Source organism: Eleutherodactylus coqui, chromosome 9, assembly GCF_035609145.1.
Source record: "Eleutherodactylus coqui strain aEleCoq1 chromosome 9, aEleCoq1.hap1, whole genome shotgun sequence".
In the NCBI taxonomy this organism is placed as follows: Eukaryota; Metazoa; Chordata; class Amphibia; order Anura; family Eleutherodactylidae; genus Eleutherodactylus; species Eleutherodactylus coqui.
This window is the reverse complement of record NC_089845.1, coordinates 139,664,148-139,682,873: the sequence shown is the minus strand read 5'-3', so window position 1 is coordinate 139,682,873 and position 18,726 is coordinate 139,664,148. Positions and strand designations below refer to the sequence as shown.

General features: G+C 42.7%; 1 protein-coding gene across 1 annotated transcript in view; it reads left to right on the top strand.

Annotated features, from left to right (window-relative positions):
- The window catches only part of PREX2 (phosphatidylinositol-3,4,5-trisphosphate dependent Rac exchange factor 2), a 320,125-nt gene that overhangs the window by 141,211 nt on the left and 160,188 nt on the right, over nucleotides 1-18,726 (top strand). Inside the window, exons 12-14 of the mRNA XM_066578561.1 lie at nucleotides 1,579-1,682; nucleotides 7,754-7,803; nucleotides 17,802-17,877. Coding sequence (XP_066434658.1) covers nucleotides 1,579-1,682; nucleotides 7,754-7,803; nucleotides 17,802-17,877 — 230 coding nt within the window. The remainder of the gene's footprint in view (nucleotides 1-1,578; nucleotides 1,683-7,753; nucleotides 7,804-17,801; nucleotides 17,878-18,726) is intronic.

The window sequence follows — 18,726 nt, the reverse complement described above, 5'->3', positions numbered from 1 at the left end:
CTTTTGTTGAATGGGTAGTAGAATAATACATTACTTGGATGACTTTTTATGTGTTGTACCAGGCCATGATCAGTTGTGCAGGTTACTGCTAACTACGTTTTGGAAGTAGCAAACCTTTTTAGGATTCTGATGGCAACTGAGAAAACAGTCGGTGTGATGTCCAGGATTATTTTTTTGAGATTACAGCTGGATTCAGTGGAGGGGATCATGAGACTGGTTATAGATAAAGTTTAAGATTTATTGCACTCAGTAAGATCAGTGGCTAGTAGTAAATAGGTGACACTCAAGGAGTTGCAGTCGATGTTAGGCAAGCTTAACTTTGCCTGCCACGTTATTCCTGTAGAAATGATTTTTAATCGTAGACTGGCTTGGGCCACGTTGGGTATTAGTCACTGGGTTCACATTACTCGGGATTTGAAGGAAGATTTGGTTATATAGGAGAAATTTTTGTTGGAGTTTTAATGGGGTGGAGATGTTTCAAGATATGTCTGAATTCTGTAGGGTTGGGGCTGCAAATGGATGCAGCAGCTTCTGTTGGTTTTGGAGCCATACTAGGAGAAAAATGAAATGCAGAGAGATGGGCGTCTAATTGGTTGGGTAGCTCAATTTTAAAATGTCTAATGTGACTGGAACTGTTCCCGTTGATGGTAGCAGCAGGTCTGATTCATGGCCAGTGTTGACTCTGTTAAGGAAGCTAGTACTTTATCTTCAATTGAATTTACAATTTAGAGCTAGACATGTGCCAAGAAAGCTCAATGTTGCGGCTAATGAGATGATGGATAAATGGCAAAATAAATAAAGCAGCACCCTCTAGTAAGAGGTATTTATGTCTGGCAGACCGGTGGTGATTGGCTAACTGGAGCAATACACACCCAGCCAGCTCAATCATCCCACACCTGTATGCTCCTGGAAAGCAATAGACCTACAGGTCCCAGGAGCACAACCTGACACTTTGAGCCCATGAACTTACCTAATAGGGCTCTAAGTAGCTCCCAAATCCTTTTCAAAAGGTGAGCTGTGTTTTTCTTTTTGTACATTTATCTGCCCTCTGGCCAATTCTAAAAAATCTCAGACAACCCAATTAAGCATCTATATGATGGTGGCACCATTCAAAAGCTCCATAATCCAATACCCATCTATTTATTATACAATCTCGCAATAAAGGAAACTTTTCATTAACTTTCCCAACACTCAAAGACTTTCAGCTGTGTATTTCCGACAATGGAGTACCATATATGCCTCAGGGATAAACCTAGCCATTGACATTGAATCCTAGACTGTCATGTTTTGATGGCAAACAGCAACAAACATAAGCACAAATTTCCATTTTGAACCAGAGTTTTTAGTGTTGCACCCCCCACACCTCCTCTGCCCCACCATGAGCAATATTGATGTTTGGATTTCTTGGAATAGTCAAACAAACCAGAGTAGAAGAACCTGATGCATGGTTACTATAGGATTATGGATGGATGCTGGACTGTTTCAATTTAATTTCTTGAGTATCAGGGGCAACAAATACCCCCAGAATTCCATAGTATAAGTGCAAAACCTACTAATATAAAAATGTCCTTTTTTTAGTCACAGACAAGCACCAGTTTAAGTCCGAGCAGATGTTGTACAGATTCCGTTACGATGATGGCACCTACTATCCAAGAAATGAAATGCAGGATGTGATATCAAAGGTAATTACTGCTAATTGCTAAATATTCTGAAATAATTGTGACGAGAGATGAGTGAGCATACTCGCTAAGGACAATTACTCGAGCGAGCATTGTCTTTAGCGAGTACCTGCCCGCTCGGCAGAAAAGATCGGGTTCCGGGGCTGGTGAGCGGTGAGTTGCGGGAGTGAGCGGGGGGGGGGAGAGAGGGAGAGAGAGAGATCTCCCCTCCGTTCCCACCCAATCACCCTGCCACTCCCCGCCCCCCCGCCGGCACCCGAATCTTTTCTTCCGAGCGGGCAGGTACTCGCTAAGGACAATGCTCGCTCGAGTAATTGCCCTTAACGAGTATGCTCCCTCATCTCTAATTGCGACCTATTTCGTAAAATTATTTATTATTCATGCATCTACACTATCCCACCCAAAGTAATTGGACACCTGAGCAAGAATCAAAAGTAGTATTTTGGGTACTCAGTTTGTAACATCCAAAGTCATGTGATGGTCACTGCCAAAGCCTTTCATTAAGGCTGCACAATACACTATCTTACCAAAAGTAATTGGACATCTAAGCAAGAATCAAAAGTAGCATTTATTTACACATGTTAATTAGTGGGGCTTCCTTTGGTCATAATGACATTGGATATTCTCTGTCTCATACGTTCTACTAAAGTCTGATACACTTCAGGTGGAATTTTCCCCCATTCAGCTGCAAACAACTGGTGAGTTATCTCAAAGATGATGGATGCTGTTCGTATTTCCTAACCTGATGTTCCAGTTCACCCAAAGATGTTCTATAAGGTTCAGGTCGGGACTCTGTGCAGCCGGTCGAATTGTAGAACATCCATACCCTCAAACCAATGTAAAACAGCGTTGGATTTGTGATGACATGTGTTGTCTTGTTGGAAGTATGGCTGACCATTCCCAGAGTATTGCCTCATTGTTGGCAGCACATTATTGTCTAGAATGTCACGGTATACCTCCGTGTCCATGGTTCTTGTCAGTACAACCAATGGACCGAGACTATGATACGTAAAGCATTCCCAGACCGTAACAGGACCGCCACTGTACTTATCTCCAGGCATCCTCCAAACCCAGGTACCTCATCTGATGTGAAGACGGGTGGTGTGATTTGTCATTCCATAGAATGTCCTTCTATTGCTGAACTGTCCAATAGCGATGCTCATTGCACCTTTGTAGACAGGCTGACACATTGCACTTTCTGACGGACGGCTTGTGTGCAGTTCGCATCACATGCTATGGCTGACACCTTCAAGGGTCTGCATCTTATGGTTAAGGGCACGTGACATCATAATAAGACACGAGCCATTCTACTGATAGAGGTGTTGAAGCGCCGCTAAGGTGGTGTAACTCAGATAGACTGTCATGGAGAATACATACTCTAATTACTATCTCCTCCTTCTTTGTCTTTTTCTTTTAACATTGTTGGCTCCTGTCAGCCACTTTGGTTGCCACAAGGGAGGTCAGAGGACCCCCATTGTGTTACATTTATGATGCTCTTTGCACCATTATATGATCGGATGCATTGCAATTCATGACGGATGGCTTGTACACAGCGGTAGAACCCATCTATCCAATAGTGTTCAGCTCCCGTCACAAACTATGGCTGACACCTCCAAGGGTCTACAACTTATGTATCATGATTAGAGATGAGCGAGCATACTCGTCCGAGCTTGATGCTCGTTCGAGTATTAGGGTGCTCGAGATGCTCGTTACTCGAGACGAGCACCACGCGGTACTCGTCTTGATTAAACGAGCACTGACCATTGAATTCAATGGAGCCGGCAATACAGCCGGCTCTATTGAAAGCAATGGGCTGCTGGCGTACGCGGGATGAATTGTCGGGAAGAGCTTAAATATATAAGCCCTTCCCTGCAATTCATCCAGAAATGTGTAAAAATAAAAAATATATATATACTTACCTGGTCCCGGCAGACGGAGTTCAGCGCGGCAGGCTGCAGTTCTCCTGAACTGCTCTAAACAGCTGTGAGTAGTATTCAGCAGCTCTCAGCTGTCCCTGCGCTGAGCCAATCAGAGGCAGCCCTCACTCACCCATTCATGAATTCATGAATGGGTGTGAGTGAGGGATGCCTCTGATTGGTCAGGCTGTGACCAATCAGAGGCATCTCATTCAGCAGGCGGGGATTTTAAATCCCCGGCTGCTGAACACTACTCACAGCTGTTCAGAGCAGTTCAGGAGAACTGCAGCCTGCCGCGCTGAACTCCGTCTGCCGGGACCAGGTAAGTATATATATATTTTTTATTTTTACACATTTCTGGATGAATTGCAGGGAAGGGCTAATATATTTAACCCCTTCCCGACAATTCATCCCGCGTACGCCGGCAACCCATTGCTTTCAATAGAGCCGGCTGTATTGCCGGCTCCATTGAATTCAATGGGCTAACATCGTTCTGCCGGGACCAGGTAAGTATATATATATTTTTTATTTTTACACATTTCTGGATGAATTGTAGGGAAGGGCTTATATATTTAAGCCCTTCCCGACAATTCATCCCGCGATCGCCAGCAACCCATTGCTTTCAATAGAGCCGGCTGTATTGCCGGCTCCATTGAATTCAATGGGCTAACATCGTTCTTCTCTGTTTGTGGCTTAATAGTGGGACCTGGGAACTTGAGATGCAGCCCAAAATGTAGCTCCTCGCCTGCCCTATTCGTTTCTGTGTCGTTTCCATCACTTTCTTGTGTTTTGCAGATTTTCACAAATGAAAACCTTAGCGAGCATCGGCGATATACAAAAATGCTCCAGTCACCCATTGACTTCAATGGGGTTCGTTACTCGAAACGAACTCTCGAGCATCACTGAAAGTTCGACTCGAGTAACGAGCACCCGAGCATTTTGGTGCTCGCTCATCTCTAATCATGATTTAGGACTCGTGACATGCTAATAAAACACGGTCCATTCTACTGATAGGAGTGTCCAAATACTTTTGGTAAGACAGTGTATATCTAGAAATGAGAACAGCCAAATAGGCAACACCGAAGTTAAGCACTGCGCAGAAAAGTCAATGACTTATATGTGACATTTTATAAGACAACTGTAGATCCGCATGAGGCTTATTTAGGACTGGAGAAATCCATTCTACATTCTGCATGTTTTCTTTTTATTTACCACAGCAGAATCGGGTTACAAATGTCAATTCATACAGATACTGCAAGTTGCCAAGCCATGAGTTAGTACATCCATAAAGAAGTACTGTATCATTGAGCCTTCTCGCCGGGAATACGCAGAGCTTAGAATGAGACAATCTAAGACTATAGGATATCATTTATGTAATTCACTAAAACCCTGTTTCCCTGAAAATAAGACATACCCCGAAAATAAGACATAGCATGATTTTCCAGAATTTTTGAGGATGCAAAATGATTTTTCAGGCTTTTTAAGGATGCTTGAAATATAAGCCCTACTCCAAAATTAAGCCCTGCTAACAGTTAATTAAAAAAGTTAATTTAAATAGTGTCCAGGCAGCTATACATGTTAAAAAGTTAAACCTTTTTGAACAAAAATTAATATAAGACACTGTCTTATTTTCAGGGAAACAGGGGTATTGAATTTGAAGACTCAGTGAGGCATTAAAGAGACTGAATGTAGCCAGTGAGTAACGGTCCAGTGCTTTACAGATCGTGGTACAAAATACACTTGCAATAAACTGTTTTATAGTATGTGCGCAAATCATAGACCAAAGGTAAAGCCATAAATAGGGGCATTCCGCTCACACCTGCTTTTCTGCACTTCAGCATCTTTACATTGAAAAACTTTCCGGAGGGGCGATGTGTTAGCATCTGGTGGATTACGATCCGTCATAAAAACTGCGAGCACAAGCAGGTGTCTATAGTTTAGGCAAGTCTGCCGGCGGTATTCTGAGCCCAGCAAGGAGAATTCCTATACATTGTATTAACTTAGATTTGCTTTATATTCCCTGGAACAGGTTTCTGTAATTTTTAGAATGTTTTATTATTTATACTGGGTTTACTTTACATAAAACGATTCATATACCCAGGGAGGTAAGTAAAGGCTCAGGGGCCCTGATGCAAAAGGTGAGCTGGGCCCCCCCCCCCTCTATCTGTATCTGTGCCCGTACCCATACCTAAACCATGCTACACAGAGACATAACTTAAAGCTTCAGGGCCCCAATGCAAAACCTGTAACAGGGTCCCAACTCTAATGCTTTATTCATAGTATTGGGCTCCCTATATGATGAAGAGAGGCCTTATGGGCCCCTTAAGGCTCCTGGGCCCGGGTGCAACCGAACCCCGGCACCCTCTATAGTTACGCCCCTGCATAAACCGTAGTTTTCGCTCTATAGGATGCACCCCGCTTTAGAGCGGGAAAATAGGGGAAAAATATTTGAACTCCCCCAGGGACAGAGCAGGGGATAGTGCCGGGCGACGGAGCATAAAAAGCAGCAGAGCTCTTAAAAAAACAGAGCTCCGTGCCACAGCGACGCTTGTGTGTGGCAGGAGGTAGGGAATATGACGTTCGGTGGAGGTGGGGAGCAGCAGCAGTTCCTGCCGGCGCTCACCGCCAATCAGCGGTCCGTATGGGTGGCAGTGGGGAGGAGAGAAAACTGCTAACCGATCGCACATTTGTTTCGTGTGATCACGTGTTTAACGTTCAATTGCGCTAACTAAATCACACAAAAATGTCGATCGCGATGAATTTCGGCACATTCGCCCTATAAGACACAGCAACTTTTTTGCCTCGCTTTGGAGGGAGAAAAAGGGCGTCCTACAGAGCGAAAAATACGGTATATATTTACCTTGTGTGCTTTGCAAATGACAATAAATATGATGAGACTTGTTTAATTAGTAAAAGCAATGACAGGCGGATCAGGTGGTACGGAATGATGTTTTCTCATTTTTATCTTCGAGATTTCTCTCGTTTTAGGGCTTAAAGGGGTTGTCCCGCGAAACAAAGTTGGGGTTCAGCACTTCTGTATGGCCATATTAATGCACTTTGTAATATACATCGTGCATTAACTATGAGCCATACAGAAGTTATTCACTTACCTGTTCCGTTGCTAGCGTCCCCGTCTCCATGGTGCCGTCTAATCTTCAGCGTCTAATCGCCCGATTAGACGCGCTTGCGCAGTCCGGTCTTCTCCTTTGCTGAATGGGGCCGCTCGTGCCGGAGAGCGGCTCCTCGTAGCTCCGCCCCGTCACGTGTGCCGATTCCAGCCAATCAGGAGGCTGGAATCGGCAATGGATCGCACAGAAGCCCTGCGGTCCACCGAGGGTGAAGATCCCAGTGTCCATCTTCACAAGGTAAGAATGAAGACGCCGGACTGCGGGGATTCGGGTAAGTACTATCTGTTTTGTTTTTTTTTATCCCTGCATCGGGTTTGTCTCGTGCCGAACGGGGGGGCTATTGAAAAAAAAAAAACCCGTTTCGGCGCGGGACAACCCCTTAAGCACACAGGCGTGTATTTGTCCCGTTATGCCCCCATGATAATCACAGCCGCATAACAGAATAACGAAACCATTGATTTCAGTGATTACGTTTCCACTATTGGGATTCTCATCCGTTCACTGTACGGGCGGGAAGAGATTGGGCTTGCCCTATCTTCCCTCTGTTTTTTTTACACTCTTACATTATGGTGCAGAGTTTGAACGGCCCAAGAAGGGGAACAAAAAGCCTCTTTCATGTGCAGCTATGCACCGTAGTGGTGAGTGTAGTCGCGCCTACCGTCGTCTGTTTTTGCCCTTATTGTGAGGCATTGTACTAACATGCTTACTGTTACTACTCTCACCCAAGAAGTGGATCCTGTAAGTTGTAATCAGCTTCACAGTGGTTAGTTCGGGGGGCAGGGGCGTAACTATAGAGGACGCAGGGGATGCGGTCGCACCCAGGCCCAGGATCCTTAGGGGGCCCATAAGGCCTCTCTTCTCCATATAGGGAACCCAGTACTATGAGTAAAGCATTATAGTTGGGGGCCCTGTTACAAGTTTTGCATTGGGGCCCCAGGAACTTCAAGTTACGCCTCTGCCGGGGGGTAAAGTTCCCATAGAGTTGGCTGTACTTTATGAGTTACAGTAAAATGTTCTCCTTCCTTTTCAGGGTGTCAGACTCTACTGTCGGCTGCACAGTCTCTTTACACCAGTCATTAGGTAAGTATTAGAGAACGATGGTTGGGTGTCTCATTTGTCGTTTTTTCCGAGGTTCATGTGTTTCAACTTTGTTGCATATTTTTTGCAGAGTTTTATGAAATTACAGCAAAGCCATAGTGTTGTTGCCAAGATTTTGGAATATAACTGCAAAACCTGCACCACGACCACAATGCGTAATCCCAGCCATGCAATGATATATGCGTTTATCCTAATAATGAAGTCATGAGCAAAACCTCAGTAGAGATCGAATGTTGGTTAAATTGCTGCCATGTTTTTTTTTTTCTCCAGTGGTGTTTAATGGAGAAAAAGCTTAAATCGTCACAATCTATCCAAACAACTTATGCTTATGTGATAAGAAGCAAAAGTGCAAACCATGTTAATTACCTAAAATGACTTCCTGCACACTTTCTGATGTCAAGTAAGATCCATTTCTAGTAACAGAGAAAGCAGGATGGAAAATGCTAGTTTGAGGAGGGTGATGACTATTACTAAAAGTCTATGAAGAAGAAAGGGGAGAGAGGAGCTGCTGGAGGGAGACATAGGTAGAATCACACAGCTATACCTGGTGGTAACAATAAGTGATTTACAGCTGCTTAGATCACATCTGCACTGCTCAGTACTACTGCATAATCTCTATTCAAAATGATGTTATTTCTTTGTGTATGCCACAGACAGTTAGGGAGCAGAATCTGCAGTTTTCTCTGTGTATGATTGGCAACATAACAGCTTTTCTTCTCCCACCAGCTCAGAGACAAATGAGATTTACAAATACAGACTGCAGAGGGGAAAACTGGTCAAGCCTGCCATATGCAAGTTATATAATAGCCAGAAATATTGTTATTCCTTTTATGTTCACACAGAGCAGCTTATTCTGAATAGCTTAATAGAATAGCATAGCACCATCTTCCATATAAATACTTTATTAAATATTATTCATAAAGAAGAATTTCAAACAAATGGTGCCCCAATAAAACACACTAGTAGTGTTATATATAATTATATTTGTGAAGGTCTATACACAAACTTCACTAGTAGATGGAAACCACACATCTCAAAGTATAACAGTCACTATGCAGTGGTACCACTTTGTATGAACCCCCTATATTATTACTGATGTTACTTTGTAATATATACAGCACAGTGATTGTTGTACATTGAGATGTTTGGTTTCTATATACAAGTGACGTTTGTACATAGGCAGTAACAGTAACACATATAATTATATGTATAAGGGCTCCTGGCCACAGACGGGTTGGACCCCACATGCAGGATTCCAGCAGCGAAGTTCGACCTGGTGCCTGGCCGGTGACCCTAGCTTGCCTGTCTGACGTCTCTTCTCTGTGCTGCGGCACAAGTCCAGGATGCTATCCCATTGCTTTCAATAGGGTCAGTGCTGCTGCAACCTCATTGAAAGCAGTGGGTTGCAGGCAACCCCTGCAGCAGGGGCGTAACTATAGAGGATGCCCATACAGCCTCTTTTCTCCATATAGGGAGCCCAGTACTATGAATAAAGCATTATAGTTGGGGGCCCTGTAACAGGTTTTGCATTGGAGCTTCAAGTTACGCCTTTGCCCCGCAGTGATGATTTTCGGCATAGGCTTGAAATATAAGCCCTTCCCTGAAAATCATCCCTAGCTGGTGGAAAAAAAATGATATACTCACATCTCCGCCACTCAGCACGTCCTCCGGCTGGCTCCCCGGCACTGCTGTTAAGCTCTTTCAGCAGGCGGAGATTCAAAAAACCCCGCCTCCTGAAGGGGCTGTGCTGATTGGCTAAGCACTCAGCCAATCACAGGCAGCGCTCAGCCATCCATTGATGATTTTCAGGGATGGATTTATATTTCAAACCCTTCCCCGAAAATCATCACTGCCTGCAACCCACTACATTCAATGGGGCCGCAGCAGCACCGACCCCATTGAAAGCAATGGCATAGCATCCTGGACTTCTGCTACAGCTGTGACAGCTGTAGCAGAGGTTCTTTCATCCCCACCTTCCCCGCCTGCTGAAAGAGCTTCACAGTAGTGCCGGGGAGCCAGCCGGAGGACGCGCCTAAGCAATGGAGAGGTGAGTATATAGTTTTTTTGTTTTTTTTCACCAGCTAGGGATGATTTTCGGGGAAGGGCATATATTTCAAGCTCTTCCCTGAAAATAATTGCTTCGGGGGTTGCCTACAACCCACTGCTTTCATTGGGACTGCAGCAGCACCGACCCCATTGAAAACAATGGGATAGCATCCTGGACTTCCGCCACAGCTGTCACAGCTGTGGCAGAGGATTCCTTCATCACCGCGGTCTCCGTTGTGATGAAGGAAACCCCTGCCACAGCTGTCACAGAAGTCCGTAAAGTACTCCCTATTTTTTTAATGGGGCTAGCGCTGCTGCCGCTGGCCCAATTAAAGACATTAAGCGATATCACAGATTCTTTCTCTGTGATGCGAGGCTGCAGTGAAAAAAACGCAAATGAGTATAAAACCATTGAAAATCATTGGTTTCATAATCATCGCTCTCGCATCGGTGATAGTGCTTGTATTATACGAGTCATAGTGCCCCCATAGTAATAAACATAGGAATTCAGCAAACAACTGGCCGCTAACATGTATATTCTTTTTATGGATCTTCGTTACCGGCGATCAAAACGGGACAATGATGTAATCTGTCCTTACATTAGATATATATTCCTACCTAAGGCAACCTATTGTCGAAATAGTCATATAGAGAAAGGAGTGGCTGAAGGAGAAAGATAAGACAAAGCGATGAATAATAGGTCATTTCCCAACACTCAGATTACATTATGCCAATATGGTCTGTAGCTACTTTTAAGACCGACTAGGACACATCATTCTTGATAATCCCATAATGTATGAGATATGGCTAATCGGCACGGCCACTAGCTGGCTCAATGTAAGCCAGGATTCATTTATTAAATATTGCCCTTGGCTCTTTGTCAGTGATAATGATATGAGCTATACATAGAATAATGAGGCGAGGAAGCATCGTGAGCTTACTGTCTAAGCAAAGCAACAGCGAGTGGGTTTTTCTGAACTTTGCTGATACTCCATATAATTCATTAGAGTTGTACCAGACAATGGCACGTCCATGAGAGCAGTTTGCTGTCTGCACACATTTTCTACTATTCACTTACACAGCAGTCATTTTGCTTTGACCCAATTCAAAAGTCGCAATTTGTCTTTTTCGAGAAAATCAGCTCTTAATGTCAAACATCCACATTATTCAGGCGCAGTGAGAAGAATTCATATAAAAGCCCTCTGCTGCAGAGCTCAGGAGTTCTATTCAAAATGGATTAAATGAATGTATAGAATTTTTTTAAAAATCATTAGCATAGTTTTTTATTGGCTCACATGATTTACAGTATGCATTTACTTATGCAGTTACTTCTTTGTAATACCTGCCATAGAAAACGGTAGTTAGAAATCGGATGTAAAAGTTTGTTGTACTTAAAGGGTTTTTCCCGTCTGTTCTCAGGATAGGTCACGTCTGGTACCTCGCCCATGCAGCGGATTTGACGTTGGCATCAGGGTTGGAGGCTGAAGCGTCATAGAGGGCTTCACTCACTCCCGATGGGAGCTGAAGCCTACTATCACACTTCAACATTTGACCCCGATGTCAGCGCTGGAAGTGTCAGAAGTATAATGGGAGGAAGATTGATTTCAATGGCAGTGAAGCCTCTATCATGCTTCTGCCTCTGATCCTGATAAAGATGTCTAACCCTGCTATACATTTCAGTGGGCCAAATAATTCAGCTGATCACCGGGGATCCCAAGCAGTAGGTCTCCGACGATCAACTCTTCATGTTGTAACCTAAGTTGCTGGCTTGGCTAGGTGAGAAGCCTATGGAGTGGGTCAGGAAGAGTATAGTTTCTCCTTAGGTGCTGTTCTTCTAGATGCTCTTCCTAAAAAGAAACTTCCTGAGCCAGGGGCGTAGCTAAAGGCTCATGGACCCGGGTGCAAAAGTTTATCTTGGGGGCCCTCCAACTTCTCTTAACCCCTTAACACACAGAAATAACTTGAAGCTTCTGGGCCCCAATGCAAAACTTGTAACAGGACCCTCAACTATAATGCTTTATTCAGAGTACTAGGCTTACTATATAGAGAACAGAGGTCTTATGGGCCCCCTAAGGCTCCTGGTCCTGGGTGCAACCATATCCCCTATGGTTATGCCAGTGTCCTGACCCACATCATGGAGATCTCACCCAGCTAAGCCTGCAACCTACTGCACACTGAAGAGGAGCAAAAACTCCGAAACAGTCTGCCTGTACATGGTTAACTTTCCCTTCTGTAGAAGACTCTGGCTTTGGCTTATTATTCCCAGTCATTTTTACAAGGCTTGTTAAAAGGTCTAACACTGACTTGCAGGAATGCTGCCTACTAATAGGCATTGTTCCATCTTCCCATTTGCACGGTACCTATTGAAATCAATAAACTAACCATCTAAAGCATGCATGTACTAATAGATGAGGATCGTGAACAGGGACAACCCTTCAAAGTCAACTTTCAAATCAACTTATGTTGCACAGGAAAGCAGAAGAGCAATAGCCTGGCACCTAGGAAAATGAATTGTTTCTGGTACCCCCTTGGAAGTTTTATACAGTAGGTTCAACTTAAATATTAAACGTCTTTAAAAGTACCGTATATACTCGAATATTAGCTGACCCGAGTATAAGCCGAGACAATAAGCTTCACCACAAAAAACTAGGAAAACGTATTGACTCGCGTATAAGCCAAGCTATACTCAAGTATATAGTAGGTAAAAAAAAACTTCCATACTCACCTCCCAGCCAGCGTCTGTGTGACAAGCTGCTTGAATTCTCCCCGCTGTCATCCACCGCCGTCCTCTCTGCTTGGTTCTGTGAGTGTTGTGTAAGTAAGCGCTTTGATTGGATTGAGCGCCAGCCAATCACAGCGCTTACTTACACAGCACTGACAACAGAGGATTTGAAAGCCGAGCAGGGAGATGACAGCAGGGAGAATTCTAAAGCAGCTTGATTGGCTGTGAATGATCGAGTACCGGCTGTGATTGGCTGACGCTCGATCCAATCACAGCTCTTGCTTACACAGCGCTGACGGCGGAGGATGACAGAGCCGAGTAAAGAGGACGCCGGGGATGACAGCGGAAAGAATTCAAGCAGCTTGCCACACCGCCGCCGGAGACACAGACGCCGACTGGGAGGTGAGTATGGAGGGGGGGGGGGGTGTTTAAGCAGCCTTCCCTGACTCGAGTATAAGCCAAGGGGGGCTTTTGCAGTACAAAAAATGTGCTGAAAAACTAGGCTTATACTCAAGTATATACAGTACATTGCTTGCTTACAACGAAATGAGAGGTGCAAGCCATAACATGATGTGGCTGTAAACTCTATGAGGTTTTCATTACCACGTTCTGCCTTGAGGCTCCATAACTGAAGTGCCTAGAGCATGCCTTAGATAGAGCATGTTTATTAGGTTGTATATAATTTGCATGAATGCATAAAGTGCTGGAAATTAAAATACGTGAAAGAGTAAAAAGTAACGTTAGCGGTATAAATGGCTCATATACCTAGTGGGGAAGAATGAGCGATCTGCTGTCTTATGCAGAAAGCAATAAGGATCTCTTCTGCTTCCCTCCAAGCTGAAGTCTATTGCCAGACATTATGTCAAGTCAGTGTAATGTCAAGCGGATAAAGAAATGTAATAGCGCTATCCTTCGTGTCCTGGTATTCCTGTAAGCACGCGGCTTGCAATTACACATTGTACAAATAGAGTAGTTTAGCAGTTCGGCTGCATGTAATCGTCCGCTCCACCCGTGCCTGAATTACTGAGCTTTCTGGAAATAATGTTGTGTTCCCGTAGTCATTCAGTGCGAAAGAATAAAAGGTAACAAAGATTAATTCCTTGTTTTGTTATGTGAATACATTTTCTCGTTCCTACGAGGCTTCAGCCAAAGACTAGAGACAAGCAGCAGGGCAGAAGCCTGAATGGCTGCGCACATTATGCAGAAGTAATAATTAATTTAGAGCTGAGGAGACTAATATGGAAGGCTTCCTTCCTCACCGTGTTCCCTGACTAGTGGAGTCACATTATGAGGATATAATGAACTGTGAAATAACAATACTTCTGCAATATTTCTGTACTCATAAGTGTAAAAAGTAATTGGAGGCAGGGATTATCCATGAACAGAGGGGATCAGGAGAGGCTTGCATTTAGCTTACCTCTAATATGGTTTATAAAAGCTAAAGGTAGATTTCACATATACATGAGGACCGTTGGGAAATTGCAATTGTTATAAAACACACCCAAAATTATATATATATATATATATATATATATATATATATATATATATATATATATATATATATATATATACTAGCTGATATACCCGGCTTCGCCCGAGTTAATTTGGTACTGGTGTTTATCTTTTGTTCACACGGAAAATCTTATGAAGTCGTGGTTACTTTAGAGATACTGAGGAAAAACATATGTTCACCATTTTGCATAGTTCTCTGCGTTACCCAGGAAACACCACGGAAAGTAACCATGCGACGTTTCCTTCATATAAAATGACATCAGGAAGTGAGAGAATTAGATTACGTACATAAAATTTGGACACTAATTCTTTTGCGCTTAGAATTGAATAATCGAGTTGGGACCCATTAACTTTTCATATTTATGACACAATCAATGCTTGTGCCAAATTTCATGTTTCTATGACATTGGGAAGTGAGAGATTTGGATTATGTACGTAAAATTTGGACGCTAATTCTTTTGCGCATAGAATTGAATAATGGAGTTGGGACCCATTCGCTTTTCCTATTTATGACATAATCAATGCTCGTGCCTAATTTCCCGTTTCTATGACACCGGAAAGTGAGAAAATTGCATTCCGCACGTAAAATTTGGACGCTAATTCTTTTGCGCATAGAATTGAATAATCGAGTTGGGACCTATTAACTTTTCCTATTTATGACATAATCAATGCTCCTGCCAAATTTCACGTTTCTATGACATTGGGAAGTGAGTGATTTAGATTATGTACGTTAAATTTCGACGCCAATTCTTTTGCGCTAGAATTGAATAATCGAGTTGGGACCCAATTTATTTTCCTATTTTGGAGATAATCTATGCTTGCGCCAAATTTCATGTTTCTACAACATCGGGAAGTTGGAGAACTTTTGGCGAGTCAGTCAGTCAGTCAGTCAGTGAGTGAATGAGTCAGTGAGTCAGTGAGTGAGTGAGTCAGTGAGGGCTTTCAGCTTTATATATATATATATATATATATATATATATATATATATATATATATATATATTTACAGTATATTCATCAGTCATAAAAATTGAGTCTTAATAGTAACATAGTTCGTAAGGCTGAATGAAGACAATGTCCATATAGTCCAGCCTGTCTATCTTCCTGTGTTGTTGATCCAGAGGAAGGCAAAAAACCCCAAGAGGCAGGAGCCAATTAGCCCTTTTGGGGGAAAAATTCCTTCCCGACTCCCTAATGGCAATCAGACTAATCCCTGGATCAACCCCTAATAGTTCCTACCTGCTGTATACCTGGATTAACAATTAACCTAAGATTTATATCCTGTAATATCCTTCAGCTCTAGAAAGACATCAAGTCCCCTTTTAAACTCCTCTATGGGTTTTGCCGTCAAAATGATAAACTACTTCAAGTTTTATTATACACGCTGAGAACACATTTTTTGCTTTAAGGGAAGGGACTTGTTATTTGTATAGCGCCAACTTTTTCCATAGTGCTTTCAGGTAATTTATTTATTACCCCCAGCAAGCTAGGTACTCATTTTACCGACCTCAGAAGGATGAGTTAACCTTCAGATGGCTATCCGTGTAGGGATTGAACCTGCAACCTTCAGATCGTGAGCAAGAGCTTAGGACTGCATACTGCTGCCTTAACACTCTGCCCTGGACAGTTTGGTTTAACCTTTCATGACCAAGGTTCATTTATGCTCTTGTGTCCAGGTCCCATTCAGCAGTTCTGGGATTCCCATTTCTAAAAAAAATCATAACTTTTTAAAATTTTCTGTCAATGGAGCTATTTGAGGACTCCTTTTTTGCTTAGCCACCTGTAGTTTTTATTGGCAACATTTTAGGATGCATAGAACTTTTTTAAAATCACTTTTTGTTAATTTTTTTCTTGGATAAGGGTTGACCAAAAAAAGCTCAATGCTGGCATTGCATTTTTTTTTCTAATGGCATTTACCATGCAGAATTAATCAAGTTAAATGTGAAAAAATGGGACCTTTACGGATGCTGCGATACCAATTTTTACATTTACTGTATTTTTTACATTTTTTTATTTTTGATGCCGCAACTGTGAAAAGTTTTTTAATAAGCTCTTTAAATATTTTTTCTAACAAATAAAAAGTATTCTATTTTAGTTATTTTCACCTTTTATTTTTTAGTCCCCATAGGGGACTTGAACTTGCGATTGTTTAATCACTTATATAGTACAATGCAATACAATGGTATTGTATTATAGGTTGCCTATTAAAGACATGCCACAGGCAAACAATCTTGACAGCCCTGTGGTCCTTCAGAAAACCCCAGACTGCTATAACCCCTGGACAGCAATCCTGTAATTGTATCGCAGCGGGGCAGTTTGGAACATTTAAATGCCACCATCAGAATTAGCAGCAGCATTTAAGGGATTAACAGCTGTAATCGGAGTTATCTCTGATCTGAGTTGCTACAGGTGGGTGTTAGCTGTCCATACCCATGTATGAAGTAGGCTCGCCTCCTGAGCCCGCTGCATACACAATAGGTGCTGTTGACATGGGGTATGTGAAGTTAGGATGTATATAGACATACGTATGTCGCAAAGAGTTTAAAGAAGGTATCCAGCTTTTCAAAATCAATGGCCTAGCCTCAGGATAAGCTATCAATATCTTAGGTGGAAGCCTATAGGCTGGGACCCCACTAATCAGCTTATTGGGGGGGGCCTCATCCCTCGTGTGAGCACTGTGGCCTCTTCAATATTTACATTGGTCCGGCAAGCTGCTCCTACTTGGAACTCTGAACTTTTTGTAGCAGCCCTTCTGAGTATTGCAGCCTTTTTTCCTTCACTTCAGTGGCACAAGGCTTCAGGACTCAGGCTGCTACAAAAAAGTACAGTGTTCTGAATAGGAGCAGCTTGCCAGACCAATGTTAACATTGGGGAGACCGCAGCGATCACATAAGTGCCGTGACCTCTTCAGCCGTCTGATTGTGAAGGTACCAGACGGTGGGCTCCCACCCATTAGATATTGATGGATGGTTTGTCCTGAGGATATGTCATGAAAACCAGCTAACCCCTTTAACTTTGTGCAAAGGTCTTCTGCACCACAACACATTGCTTTTCCTTGTCCAGAATTCACTAGCCCCAATTTCCAGGTCAGAGGCCTGGCATCATTGATATTCAACATCAATTAGATGCCATATTCCAATAAAAACATAGGGGAATTGGAAGGAATTTAGCAATCAATTTGCACCACTTTTGTGGCATTAAAAAGATGCAAATTTTCAAGTTTGCCCCAAAATGTGTGTATTTTGCCTTTTTTGCTTCTCTTTTCAAACATTATGAAATAAGTGTGCAGGATTCAGCAGCCCAACAGATTTACTATAACAAGCCATTTCTGGTGCACCCACAGCAAAATATGTGCCAAATTTGTTAGGGGGCACCATAAAAAAACTGGCAAATTTTACTCCAACAGACTTCTTATGAACTTAGCACAAGTGTATCTAAATGCGCAGGCAACTACATGAGCAAATATGTTGGAGCTGTTTAGGTAATGCTTAATAAGAACCATACAAGGATCCAAACATGCACAAAGCCGTCTACATATTGCTCAGTGGGCCGAAAATCTAAATATTTTTAACAAATGGAAGAATGCTGAAAATGCAATGTCACTAAAGGGGTATATTGTTTTAGCTGAAATGTGTATATGTCCAGTCTTTATAGTTTTGCCAGATCTATGTCTTATCTTGTGTTTTATTCCTTTTTAGGGATAAAGACTATCATCTTAGGACATACAAGTCAGTAGTTATGGCCAACAAGCTAATAGACTGGCTTATTGCTCAGGTACGAAAAGTCATTCTAGTAAAAACTGAGTATTTAGTGTTGTTTATATCTAGTTAATTACACATATAAAAAACTAATCCAGCCTACTTCCCCAATTATAGAGGTTATAGAAGCACTTCAGCCGGAAGCCAACTAGATTAATGGATCAAAGTTAGAGATGAGCGAGCATACTCGCTAAGGCAAACTACTCGAGCAAGTAGTGCCTTATTCGAGTACCTGCCCGCTCGTCTCTAAAGATTCGGCTACCGGGTCGGGTGAGAGGTGAGTTGCGTCGGTGAGCATGGGGGAGAAAAGGGAGAGAGAGATCTTCTCTCCATTCCTCTCCGCTCTCCCCCGCCGCTCCCTGCCCCCCGCCGGCAGCCGAATCTTTAGAGACGAGCGGGCAGGTACTCGAATAAGGCACTACTCGCTCATCTCTAATCAAAGTGTATTCTGTATCAAACTTAGATGGTAGTTTTGTATTTACATATAGCGTTGAGTGAACCAAATTAGTGGAACCCCGTTTCAAGTCGAATTTTACAAAAAGTTTAGTTTGGTACAAACCCAAACTAAGAATTTGGCAAAGTTCTACCTGAGATACGGTTCTATTGGTTCAGTCACTCAACACTAGACCTGAGCACTGGTGTATAACACTGTCTTAAGAGCCATGAAAGCTGGCAGTTCGCCAGCAACAGTTTTAGGTCTGTTGGCAAACTTTTGGTTCAAACTAACCTGGACCGAAGCCAACTTTTTTGCAAAATGCCACCGAATCGGCTGAAATGGACTTTTAAAAAGTTTGCTTATCGCTATTTACAAATTCGATAATAGTTTAGAAAGGCCGATTTTAATAGCCTGAAGAAAAGTTGCATA